This window comes from Siphateles boraxobius, unplaced genomic scaffold (genome assembly GCF_051911475.1).
Source record: "Siphateles boraxobius isolate OS27281-9 unplaced genomic scaffold, OSU_SipBor_1 150, whole genome shotgun sequence".
NCBI lineage: Eukaryota > Metazoa > Chordata > Actinopteri > Cypriniformes > Leuciscidae > Siphateles > Siphateles boraxobius.
Window position 1 is genome coordinate 221577 of NW_027508756.1, and position 13424 is coordinate 235000.

General features: G+C 42.7%; 1 protein-coding gene across 1 annotated transcript in view; it reads right to left on the bottom strand.

Annotated features, from left to right (window-relative positions):
- Nucleotides 1–8832: 8832 nt before the first annotated feature.
- The window catches only part of ttc39b (tetratricopeptide repeat domain 39B), a 46648-nt gene continuing 42056 nt past the window's right edge, over nt 8833–13424 (bottom strand). Inside the window, exon 19 of the mRNA XM_077230786.1 lies at nt 8833–10405. Coding sequence (XP_077086901.1) covers nt 10309–10405 — 97 coding nt within the window. The 3' untranslated portion in view covers nt 8833–10308. The remainder of the gene's footprint in view (nt 10406–13424) is intronic.

Consider the following 13424-nt stretch of genomic DNA (forward strand, 5'->3'; position numbering starts at 1 on the left):
GAGTAGCCTCGCTTTATAGTGTTCATAACCCAACTCGAAACATCGGGGATAGCTTGCCAGGCTATAACCCGTGTGGCTAGGGCTTGCCACACTGATTGGGATGGGCCGCCTAACATAGGGGGACCTGATGTCCGTAAAAAGACGGAGGTTTTAATTGTAGCGCCAGACAGCGCTATTCCTCTGATAATGCAGAACATTGGACCTTTGTCATCTGCGGTCCGGACTAGTTTAAGGAACCTTGGGGTAACATTTGATAAATCCCTATCCTTTGAAACCCACATCAAATCGCTGACCAAATCCTGTTTTTTCCACTTACGTAATTTAAGTAAATTGAGGTCTGTGGTCTCTCACTCAGAACTGGAGATTCTCATTCATGCCTTCATTTCCTCCCGTATTGATTGTTGTAACTCACTTTTCTCTTCACTTAACATATCTGTTCTTCATAGATTGCAATCCATTCAAAATTCAGCTGCTAGGTTACTTACTCGAACAAGTAGGCGCACCCATATCACCCCGATACTCTGCTCCCTTCACTGGCTTCCAGTAATTTACAGGATCCAATTCAAAATACTAACCATAACCTATAGGGCTTTACATGGTCAGGCCCCTGCTTATCTTGCTGACATAATTCATTTTCATACCCCTCTCCGGTCTCTGAGGTCTAATAATCAAAATCTGCTATCTACGCCACGCACTCGTTTAAAGACATGTGGGGATAGAGCCTCTGCCGCTATGGCACCCAGATTATGGAATGCTTTGTCAACCAGTATTAGGTTTGCTGAGAATGTGGACAGTTTTAGGGGACAAGTGAAGACTCATTTGTTCAGGTTAGCTTTTGGGTAATCTCTGTACTTTATATATTGATAATTTTATCTGTTTTATTTTTATTTTTATATCCATTTTTGTCTATTGTAAAGCGCTTTGTGACTTAGTCTGTGAAAGGCGCTGTATAAATAAATTTTACTTACTTACCTTATATTGTGATTTTTGCACACATTGAGTGTTGGACTGACTGTACAAGCATTTGCGTGTGGGGAAGTCAGTGTTACAACAGGGGAGGGGCCGCCTAGTGAAGGGGGACCGTGAACCCATGTGTTGTGCTCGTGTGCTTTATTTGGGTCGCCGTGAAAACGGCGTTTGTTTGCAAAGACGCGCTGACTGCTGCGGGCCTGTTTACAATAATAAAATCTCCAGCCGCCTGAACTGAACAGGGGGCTGTGGGAAGTTTTGCTGGCTTCTTTGAGGGTGGTCCGGCAAGTGCGGGACACACGCCCTCTCTTTCCTTTGCGTGCTAGGACGGCTTTGGCGGGAAGCGTTCGGCATCAGCCGCAGGGCGGGGCTGAGAGGCCTGTTTCGCCGGCCTTGCTGGTCGGCGACAGCTAGCACGGTTAGTTCCACTCGAGCTCGAGGTCCACGACGGCCTGTGTTAGGATCCGAAGCATTTCAGCGTCGGAGTTAGTTCTGCCTCGCTGGGTCCGCCAAAGGAGACGAGGCCCGCCACGTTGAGGGGCGCTGATCTCCCTCGAACGGGACCGGAGATGACTGAGCTGGAGTGAGTGAAGCACGCGGGGACGTGGCCGGCCTGCATTCACAAACGTCCGTGCTCTCTGGATGACGTTGGCTGCGGCACTTCTTCTTCCTCGGCTGAAGTAGGGCCGGAGAAGGAAGCGCGGGTGAGAGAGAGCTAACGTTAGCCGAGTTCGCAGCACGGAGATAGGCATGCACGCGCAGGCCGCATATCCGCCGACAGAGAGTGCATTTTCTGCGTGGTAGAGTCCCAGGCATGAAATGCAGCTCGCGTGTTCGTAGGCCTCGCTTAACACAAGGCATATGGAACAACGCTGATACAGATATAAACACATAATAAACAGATATTGAAAAGGATATCGCCGGATAGCCACAGGAGAGACGGCGTCAGGAGAAACACGGTTGAGATGTGTAGTCTGCTGAACTGTAGCTCGCTCAGGCTGAAGGCTTGTTCGACGGCGAAGGCTCAATAAATGGTCAGAGACGTGAAGTTTGTCGCTGAAGGAGTAAAATCTGCTATAATGGCGAATTCGGGGACTATTATAGACTGAGGTCACGCCCCCTGGGCGGGCTCGGATGTGTATGACGCAGAGTGATCTCATTGGTCGCACGTCAGAGGCGCCGCGCCATTGGATGTGAAGTTGCCGCAGCGCAGCCTATGAGCGAGCCAGACGCTCATGTTCTAGCTGTGCAGCTGCAAATGCGCTTTTCATAAAGGCTTCAGTAAATCGAGGAAAAGGAGTTTCCCCACTGCGTATAGCTACGCAATACGAAGTGACCGTTCGAAAGGGAACTCCCATTTATCGCAAAAAAAAAGTTTTTACGCTCGCATGAGGTGTTTTTTTCAGGCAATTCAAAAAATAAATATTTCGCAAAACTGCAATAGAAACAGTTTTTGCGCATTTACAGTCACCTGACATAGATGATGCAGTGTTTGGACGGAAGATGAGACAGAGTTCTTTATTAAATTCATAAAAGACAAACGAATTACAGGAATACTTGATTCTAAACCTCAAAGAAATGCCACAATCAAGACCTCGAACTAGCAGAAATGAGGGAGAAACACCTAGAAACTCCTCATATGTGCCGCTCTCAGTATAAGAGTCTCTCCTTGTCATTAATGCTGGATAAGTTAACACACACACACACATTTTTGGAATGACTTATCGCGAGAGGAAAAAATTAGGTAGGCCTATTCGCATAACATTGGTTAATGGAAACGCCGACATTTCGCAATAGTTTTTTGTTGACATTTAGAAAAAAAGGGCAAAAGTTTTGCAAAAATCTGTAATGGAAACGCGCGATTGTTCAGGCGATCGCCTCGTTCAGATAGGCCTAATGTTGCACAATTAAAATGAAAAATGACACACTATCATGTAAGTCTAAATAAACAGTTTTAAAGATTGACGTTTATTTTAACTTACAATAAACGTAAATCTTTAAAACAGTTTATTTAGACTTAGCCTACATGATTTGTAAGGTTCAAATAAGTTTAATTTCTTGTCTAAACTGCGTCTGGCCATTATTTTCTGACAGCCACGCGGGGAGACCACGTTGTGTGACGTCCACCTGTGAATGCACACACACACACACACACACATACACACACACACACACACACACACACACACACACACACACACACACACACACACACACACACACACACACACACGACGGCTGATTGCGTTTACATTACACTGAGATCCGATCACAATGCGTCCTTGACTCCCTCCGGACCTGGACACGCTTATCGGAGAACATTCCCATCAGAAGCGCGTTTACTCTTGTCTCATCAATGTGTATGTGGACAACATCCGATACAGGTCGCATTAATGGTAATGCCAAGTGTAAACGCAGCCAGGACACCAGCGATTTCAGCGTGTTTTTGAGACTGTATTTGGTTCACTGCAGTTTTAAGTAGAAAATACTCAGCAATGCTGTCGACTTATGAATTTGCATACGGTTTAAAGCATATAAAAAACAACATTAAATTATTTAAATCCTAAATCTTTTGTTATTAATATAATATTTATATTATATAAAAATATTTGATCATTATTATAATATGAGTGTAATTTCTTTGTCAGCAACACCAAATACATTTTTGGAAAAATAATGACTGTTTTCGCACGTTTCCAAGACATTAGCGAAGCAGACGTGATTGAACGGTCATTATTGTATTGTAGGCTATATGATGAGATGAAAGAAACAGAAACTCACGGGGGTCTGGAAGAGAAGACACATGAAGACTGAAGCAGCGAGGACCTTCATGACTCCTGCAGCTCTTGCTCTGTTCTGCTCTTTGTCCCGTCAGAATCAGTGACCGTGAGGAGGACGGACTCTCTGCTCGGAAAGGCGTATTTACACTTCAATGATGTGCAAATCTCAGTCAGAGATTATAAGTTATAGGGGTCAATGCCGTGACAATTGCATTAAAGGATCCCATAAGTTCCAGCAAGAACCGCAAAGATGGTCATAACTCTACTATAGAGCTTTGAGGCTCTTAAATTACATTTGTACTCAAGTTAATTGGGTATCCGACCGGATATTTGAGGCACCTTTAGTTTTTACAGTGTATATTCACATAGAAAACGACTCGGTTACTTACGTAACCTCGGTTCCCTGAGAGGAGGGAACGAGTATTGCGTAAGTAGCTTACGCTATGGGAAAACTCCTTTTCTCGAGAATAATGAAGTCTTTATGTAAAACGCATTGCAGCTGCACAGCTGACAGCAATGAACGAAGGAAGCTCGGTCATTGGCTGTGCTGCGGCAACTTGCTCGAACCAATGACGGGGCGACTCTGAATGCGCGACCAATGAGCGCGCTTCGCGCCCGCGGGCGTCAGAGCCCGCCAAGATGGGCGTGGCCAAGAGCTATTTATTGGGCGCCCCGTCATGAGAGTTCTTTAGGTTAAAACGACTGAAGCGAACTAACCAAGCACAAGCACGGCAGCTTACGCAATACTCGTTCCCTCCTCTCAGGGAACCGAGGTTACGTTAGTAACCGAGTCGTTCCCTTTCGAGAGGTCTCTCCTATTGCGTAAGTAGCTTACGCTATGGGAACACCATGCAAAACGCCGTGCGTGCTGAACTTCGCCTTATGATAGCCAGAGGCAGGTGCCTGAGCTGAAAAGCAAAGTTATCATCCAACTAGCTGGCAGAGGCGAGCTTTATATGTGGGAAAAATACAGAGCGGCTAGAAGGCGCTCAGTGTGACACAAGCACATACATAATCTAGATACGAACTCGTAGTTCAACTTGTATCATGCTGATAGTACATTGGAATGCAATGTCGGGACCTGTAGGTTGTAGAACCTGATAAATGTGGACGGTGAGGCCCAGCCTGCCGCCGCACAAATATCCTCGATCGGTATCCCGCTCGACCATGCCCAGGAAGAGGCCACACTCCTGGTGGAGTGTGCTTTGACTCCCCAGGGGCATTGAAGTCCCTTAGCTTCATAACCCAGCGCTATAGCCTCAACTATCCAGTGAGAGATTCTCTGCTTTGAAACGGCGGAACCTTTCATACGGCCGCCAAAGCATACAAACAGTTGTTCTGTCTGTCTGAATAGGGCAGAACGCTCCAAATACACTCTGAGAGCCCTAGCGGGGCAGAGTATATTAGCGTCGTGTACGTCTGCTGGAGACGATAGCGCAGTTAGGGAGATAACCTGTGCTCTGAAGGGAGTGGTGAGCACTTTAGGAATGTACCCATGTTTCGGTCTAAGGACGACCCTGCAGTCGTTAGGTCCGAATTCTAGGCAGGCAGCGCTTGTCGAAAGCGCGCGCAGGTCGCCCACTCTCTTGACCGAGGCGAGTGCAAGCAAGAGCGCAGTCTTGAGCGAGAGCTGTTTAAGGTGCACGGTTCGGAGTGGTTCGAACGGGGGCCCTTTAAGAGCGTCTAGGACAGTAGCTAGGTCCCAGATCGGCACTGAGGGGGGGCGTGAAGGGTTCATCCTCCTAGCGCCCCTTAGGAAACGAATAATTAGGTTGTTTCTTCCCAATGGACGTTCCATTACAGGGTTGTGTGACGCTGTGATGGCCCCCACATATACTTTGAGCGTGGAGGGGGTGCGGCCCGCCTCCAGAAGCCCTTGTAGAAAAGCGAGTACGTTCGTAATCTTGCATGTCTCAGGGTTCAGGCCCTTGGCATTACACCAGTCACTGAACACTTTCCATTTCTGGGCATATAAGCGTCTCGTGGAGGGCGCCCGCGCCTCAGCGATGGTCCCACATTTGAGAAGGCGACAAAGCACCTTAGATATCTACTTTGCAATTCGGGGCGGGGATGAAATATCATCCCGCTGGCCTGACTGAGGAGGTCTGGCCTCAGTGGAATCGGCCGTGGTGCAGATTGCATTTGCATCAGATCTGGAAACCATGTTTGGTTCTTCCAGAGTGGGGCTATCAGAAGCACTGCGTTTTTCTCCTCCCTGACCCGACTGATGACCTGTGGCAGCATCGCGATCGGGGGAAAGGCATATAAGGGGCGGCTCGGCCAGTTCTGGGCGAGCTCTTCGTGAAGAAAAGAGAGCAGTGCGCGTTCTCCTTGAACCTGTGAACACTCCTTTCTCACTTTCGTCTCGACCACAATCGTAAAACGTGGTGGTCTGCGAGCGAACTGGAGCGAGTATCCGTGCTTTACTATATTCAATACCCATTTCGGCATATCTGGAATGTTTTCCCATGCCGCTGCGTGTACAGATATGGGCTGAATACAGGCTAGGGGCGGGCCGCTGTGACGTAGGGACCCGGCCAGCGAATCGCCTGAGCTCGTAGCTCTCAGAGGCGCGGGCGCGCGCTGAGCAGCTGAGTGAATGGGCGCGTGTGTGCTTACAACAGCGCGCGCTATGTCTGTAAAACTCGCAGCCTGAGCTGGGGTTGTGTTTGACACTGTAAGGACAGTGTTTATAAGTGGGGGTGCATAAACAGTGGTAGGCACACGCGTCACTTTTATAATGTTTCCCGCTTTTACTGGGGATGAATTCATAACTGTGTGAACAGTGCTTGTGTGTAGTGGTGCACAATGTAGTGAATGTAGTGATCTACATTCATGGGGCGCGCAGCCTGAGCTGGGAATGAATTTGGCACTGTTTTGACAGTATATGGGAATGCACACTTTGTGGACATGTTAACCCTTAGTAACACAGGCAGAAAAAGACTCTTTTTGTGTTTTCTGTGCGTCGCCGTAAAAACGGCGTTTGTTTGCAGGTGAGCGAGCTCTGTGACTGGCCCATTGACTGCTGTATGGACATTTCCAGCCGCCTGTAAGGGGACTGGGTAATGTTTGAGCTTTTGCAGAGAGAGTGGTCCGGCTTTTGCCGGACCACTCTCGGCCTTCGAGAGGACGCGGATAATCTCCGTATCCATGGTGGAGCCCCCGCTCGTGCTAGCTAGCGTCGACGGGGCGGGGTCGAGAGTGGAGCCCGGCCAGTCGTCCGATGCAGCGTTGATGGACAAGCTGTCATCCATTCCCCCATCGTCCTCGGACGCGCCGAAAGTCACAAGGCCCACCGCTCTGCTAGAGGGGTGTGGGTCCGGCTGGGTGAACTGAACCGGCGGTTGGGAAGGTAAGAGCGGCGGTGAAGCACGCGGAGACTGGCTCGGCGTGACGTCACTGAGCTTTTTCTTAGTGCGCGGCTCAAACAGAGGAGTGGGGGCGATGGGCTCGCTCACGGCGAAAACGGCGAGGCGAGCCCGCAGTGCGGAGAGACCCAGGTCATCACATTCCGGGCATCCGCCCTTGGTCAAAGCAGCTTCTGCGTGGTCCCGGCCCAGGCAGCGAGCGCAGATGATGTGACGATCCCCGTCCGGGAGAAGGTCTCTGCACGACGTGCAGGAAGGCATTTGAAACAACGCCTCAGAAAATTGCTCTTTTACAAGTGTCGCGGGGCGAACAGATGTAAAGATACTTGCGTGTGTGGCACGCCGGATGGCTCAGTAGGATGGCGTTCGAAGGCGGCTGAAGGTGCCGACGTCCTCGTAGCAATCCCGCTGGTATGCTTTTCGACGGCGGCGAAGGCTTCAATAACCCGGAGGATCCAGCGAAGAAGGTGTTCGCTGAAGGAGATTAAATCTAAAGAACTCTCATGACGGGGCGCCCAATAAATAGCTCTTGGCCACGCCCATCTTGGCCGGCTCTGACGCGCGCGGGCGCGAAGCGCGCTCATTGGTCGCGCATTCAGAGTCGCCCCGTCATTGGTTCGAGCAAGTTGCCGCAGCACAGCCAATGACCGAGCTTCCTTCGTTCATTGCTGTCAGCTGTGCAGCTGCAATGCGTTTTACATAAAGACTTCAATATTCTCGAGAAAAGGAGTTTTCCCATAGCGTAAGCTACTTACGCAATAGGAGAGACCTCTCGAAAGGGAACAGCTGTTTTAATTATTATTATATATTATATGAATATAGCCTATTTAATTTGTGTGACATGGAAAAATATACTACCACGGATTTTTAAATCAGTATTGCGGTTTTAATTTCAATTTAATTTCAATCACGATTTTGAAACTATATTTAATTTTCTTACACAAACACACCTGTTGTCTGTATAATTTTTGAAGCCGGCTTTATTGACGATACTTGCGGGCACAATGGCGTTGGCTGAATGGTGTGCATTTCGCATATACTGTACAGTGATGTGAATAAGTTAGGACATCCATGCTAAAGTTGCCTAAAAAGAGGAATAAAAAATCATCTTTTGGAAATTGATCTTAAAGCCTTAATTAGAAAAAATCCAACCTTTAAGGACACCAATTTTCTTTGTGAATGAATAATGTAAAATTGGTGTCCTTAAAGGTTGGATTTTTCCTCAATTTTCTAAAATGATTTTTTATTCCTCTTTTTAGGCAACTTTAGCATGGGTGTCCTAACTTATTCACATAACTCTAGGCCTACCTGTATTATGGCTATTAGTGCCATTGTTTCTCTATGTAAACGCGCTAGACAGATGTGTTTGAACCTTGCTCTCGCATCTCATGCATTCTAAAAAAGTCAAAAAGTTCTACTGTTACAAAATGAGTCTCACCTTGTGTTTTTTTCCGGTTCCTTTGGCATACGTCTCATGATTTTAACCACAAAAAAGGGTTCTTTGCGAATAAGGGCCTAAAATGAACACACACCAAATGCAAGTAAAATTCGTGTTGGCCAGTAGCCTAGGCCTCGATGAAATCGCCATTGAACATTTTTATGAATTCTTACAATCCAATGTTGTGAGATCTTGAACGTAAATGACGCTTGGGACGCTCCTCACAAAAGTTTAAGCCTGGCCAATTTAATTATTCAAGCACAAGAATAATGAATAATTATAATAATAATACATTTTATTTAAAGGTGCCTTTCAAAACACTCAAGGACACCATACAGTTGAGTGATAGTCACAAAAACCAGACAGCAATACGACTAAACAACGGCTGTTTAACATCACATCATCTAAAAGAGCAAAAGTGTTACGTCTTCTGCGCGCTGTCCTGAGCTCTTTTACATCATCTGGCGCTTGAACAGACAAATGCACTCAAAATCATGTAAAAAAACAAAAAAGTCTTGACAAGTATCATTGTAAACAGTCGTTATGTCTTAAGAACATAAACAGTAGAGAAATAAAACACACATGTATCAGTATATTGGATCTGCGCTTTCAATCTTAAAGTGACATCAGGCTAATATTCCTGTGCCATCTGTGTCTTTAATGTGCAATCTCTGAAATAATCACTCACTACTGTTGTGATATGTCTAATTTATACATTATAGATTACATGCAGTGTTATTTTACATTTGATTACTTTATTCAGTCTCTCTACCTGAAAACTACTGTAAATGATTAAAATGTATATTAGTTAGGCTAGTATTTTCAGCTGTGGTATCAAAATTGGAATGGAGAATTGTGCATTTTTACTGGATCTACAATTTTGGTGTCGTAACTGCTTGTTTTTGAAAAAGAATAATTAAAATAAAATTGCTAAGAGTTTATTTTACAGTGTCCTTGTTACACGTTACATGTACTTATAGTAATAACAGTAAATTATGCAGAGAAATCTTTCTACGATTCCCATTAATCGCACAGACCTATCAATTATAAAGGAAACAAAAAACAATTATACTTGTAAAATGGGATAAACTGTATTTGATTTTTATACAACTTATTAAACATCAAAACAAGAACATGCACACACACAACAAAACCGTCCCGGCCCGCTACATATGACCAACACCAAAAACATTAGAATTACATCAATTAAAAGTGAACCACAAAACAACCCTTTAAAAAAAATTACAATATTTATTGCACAATATATTATATTTCTCAGCATGATTGTTGGCTGTTTATTATTGCTTTCAAATGATTTTTTTAAATTGCTTGGAGCATCAAATCTAAACTTGTAATCAACTCACTAAGAGTCGTATTGCAGCGCTCTGTGAACGAACGACAGGCCATGCAGAAACACACTGCTAAAGACACATGGTGAAACACACACACACACACTGTAACACACACAAGCGGACACAAACATATTTGGTCTTTAAAGTAAAACGTTACATTCATTACAGCAGCTGTTGTCTGATTGTTCAACCGTTCGATTGGCTGATCAAACGTGCGACTGTTTAAAGAACGAGACAGACTATATGCTCAGGTTTGAGGAACACGTATAATAGTTTGATAGATGACAGAACAGTGGCTTTGGTGTGAGATGTTCTGTGAAAGCGCTTCTCTACATGTGGCTACAGCTGCTCGGGATGTGCTTGTCTCTTCATGTCACGCTGGTGTTGAATGTTGTCCTTCATCACGGAGAGTTTGTGGGAGAACTCTTCAGACTGCTGAGAGCCGCGTGGATGCGGAAATGAAGTCGAGACTCCATCGAATAATCTTTATAATTCAACCTACAAACACAATCAACTCTGAAGAAATTAATCTATTCACTAAGTATCAATCAAATCATTACATGACTTACATCTTTACCATTATATGTCACTGTCAATCACAGTAAGGACAAATTATTTATTTAGCTTAAATGACTATTAATTCAATTTGATAAACTCAGACTCTTTGACAACCAACTTTTTTTAAAACTTATAACAAACGATCATATTTACATGAGATATGTTTACTCTCACTTAATCTCTTAACGGAACAAAACCGAACGATATTTAAATCTCTTAACGGAACAAGAACGAACGATATTAAAATCTCTTAACGGAACAAAACCGAACGATATTTAAATCTCTTAACGGAACAAAACCGAACGATATTAAAATCTCTTAACGGAACAAAACCGAACGATATTAAAATCTCTTAACGGAACAAAACCGAACGATATTTAAATCTCTTAACGGAACAAAACCGAACGATATTTAAATCTCTTAACGGAACAAGACCGAACGATATTAAAATCTCTTAACGGAACAAAACCGAACGATATTTAAATCTCTTAACAGAACAAGACCGAACGATATTAAAATCTCTTAACGGAACAAAACCGAACGATATTTAAATCTCTTAACAGAACAAGACCGAACGATATTAAAATCTCTTAACGGAACAAAACCGAACGATATTAAAATCTCTTAACGGAACAAAACCGAACGATATTTAAATCTCTTAACGGAACAAAACCGAACGATATTTAAATCTCTTAACGGAACAAGACCGAAAGATATTAAAATCCTTAACGGAACAAAACCGAACGATATTAAAATCTCTTAACGGAACAAAACCGAACGATATTTAAATCTCTTAACGGAACAAAACCGAACGATATTTAAATCTCTTAACGGAACAAGACCGAACGATATTAAAATCTCTTAACGGAACAAAACCGAACGATATTTAAATCTCTTAACGGAACAAGACCGAACGATATTAAAATCTCTTAACGGAACAAAACCGAACGATATTAAAATCTCTTAACGGAACAAAACCGAACGATATTAAAATCTCTTAACGGAACAAAACCGAACGATATTTAAATCTCTTAACGGAACAAAACCGAACAATATTAAAATCTCTTAACGGAACAAAACCGAACGATATTTAAATCTCTTAACGGAACAAAACCGAACGATATTTAAATCTCTTAACGGAACAAGACCGAACGATATTAAAATCTCTTAACGGAACAAAACCGAACGATATTTAAATCTCTTAACAGAACAAGACCGAACGATATTAAAATCTCTTAACGGAACAAAACCGAACGATATTTAAATCTCTTAACAGAACAAGACCGAACGATATTAAAATCTCTTAACAGAACAAAACCGAAATATTTAAATCTCTTAACAGAACAAGACCGAACGATATTAAAATCTCTTAACGGAACAAAACCGAACGATATTAAAATCTCTTAACGGAACAAAACCGAACGATATTTAAATCTCTTAACAGAACAAGACCGAACGATATTAAAATCTCTTAACAGAACAAAACCGAACGATATTTAAATCTCTTAACGGAACAAAACCGAACGATATTTAAATCTCTTAACAAAACAAAACCGAACGATATTTAAATCTCTTAACGGAACAAAACCGAACGATATTTAAATCTCTTAACGGAACAAAACCGAACGATATTTAAATCTCTTAACAGAACAAGACCGAACGATATTAAAATCTCTTAACGGAACAAAACCGAACGATATTTAAATCTCTTAACAGAACAAGACCGAACGATATTAAAATCTCTTAACGGAACAAAACCGAACGATATTTAAATCTCTTAACAGAACAAGACCGAACGATATTAAAATCTCTTAACAGAACAAAACCGAACGATATTTAAATCTCTTAACAGAACAAAACCGAACGATATTAAAATCTCTTAACGGAACAAAACCGAACGATATTTAAATCTCTTAACAGAACAAGACCGAACGATATTAAAATCTCTTAACGGAACAAAACCGAACGATATTTAAATCTCTTAACAGAACAAGACCGAACGATATTAAAATCTCTTAACGGAACAAAACCGAACGATATTTAAATCTCTTAACAGAACAAGACCGAACGATATTAAAATCTCTTAACGGAACAAAACCGAACGATATTAAAATCTCTTAACGGAACAAGACCGAACGATATTAAAATCCTTAACGGAACAAAACCGAACGATATTTAAATCTCTTAACAGAACAAGACCGAACGATATTAAAATCTCTTAACGGAACAAAACCGAACGATATTAAAATCTCTTAACGGAACAAAACCGAACGATATTTAAATCTCTTAACGGAACAAAACCGAACGATATTTAAATCTCTTAACAGAACAAGACCGAACGATATTAAAATCTCTTAACGGAACAAAACCGAACGATATTAAAATCTCTTAACAGAACAAGACCGAACGATATTAAAATCTCTTAACGGAACAAAACCGAACGATATTAAAATCTCTTAACGGAACAAAACCGAACGATATTTAAATCTCTTAACAGAACAAGACCGAACGATATTAAAATCTCTTAACGGAACAAAACCGAACGATATTAAAATCTCTTAACGGAACAAGACCGAACGATATTAAAATCCTTAACGGAACAAAACCGAACGATATTTAAATCTCTTAACAGAACAAGACCGAACGATATTAAAATCTCTTAACAGAACAAGACCGAACGATATTAAAATCTCTTAACGGAACAAAACCGAACGATATTAAAATCTCTTAACGGAACAAAACCGAACGATATTTAAATCTCTTAACGGAACAAAACCGAACGATATTTAAATCTCTTAACGGAACAAAACCGAACGATATTAAAATCTCTTAACGGAACAAAACCGAACGATATTTAAATCTCTTAACAGAACAAGACCGAACGATATTAAAATCTCTTAACGGAACAAAACCGAACGATATTAAAATCTCTTAACGGAACAAAACCGAACGATATTTA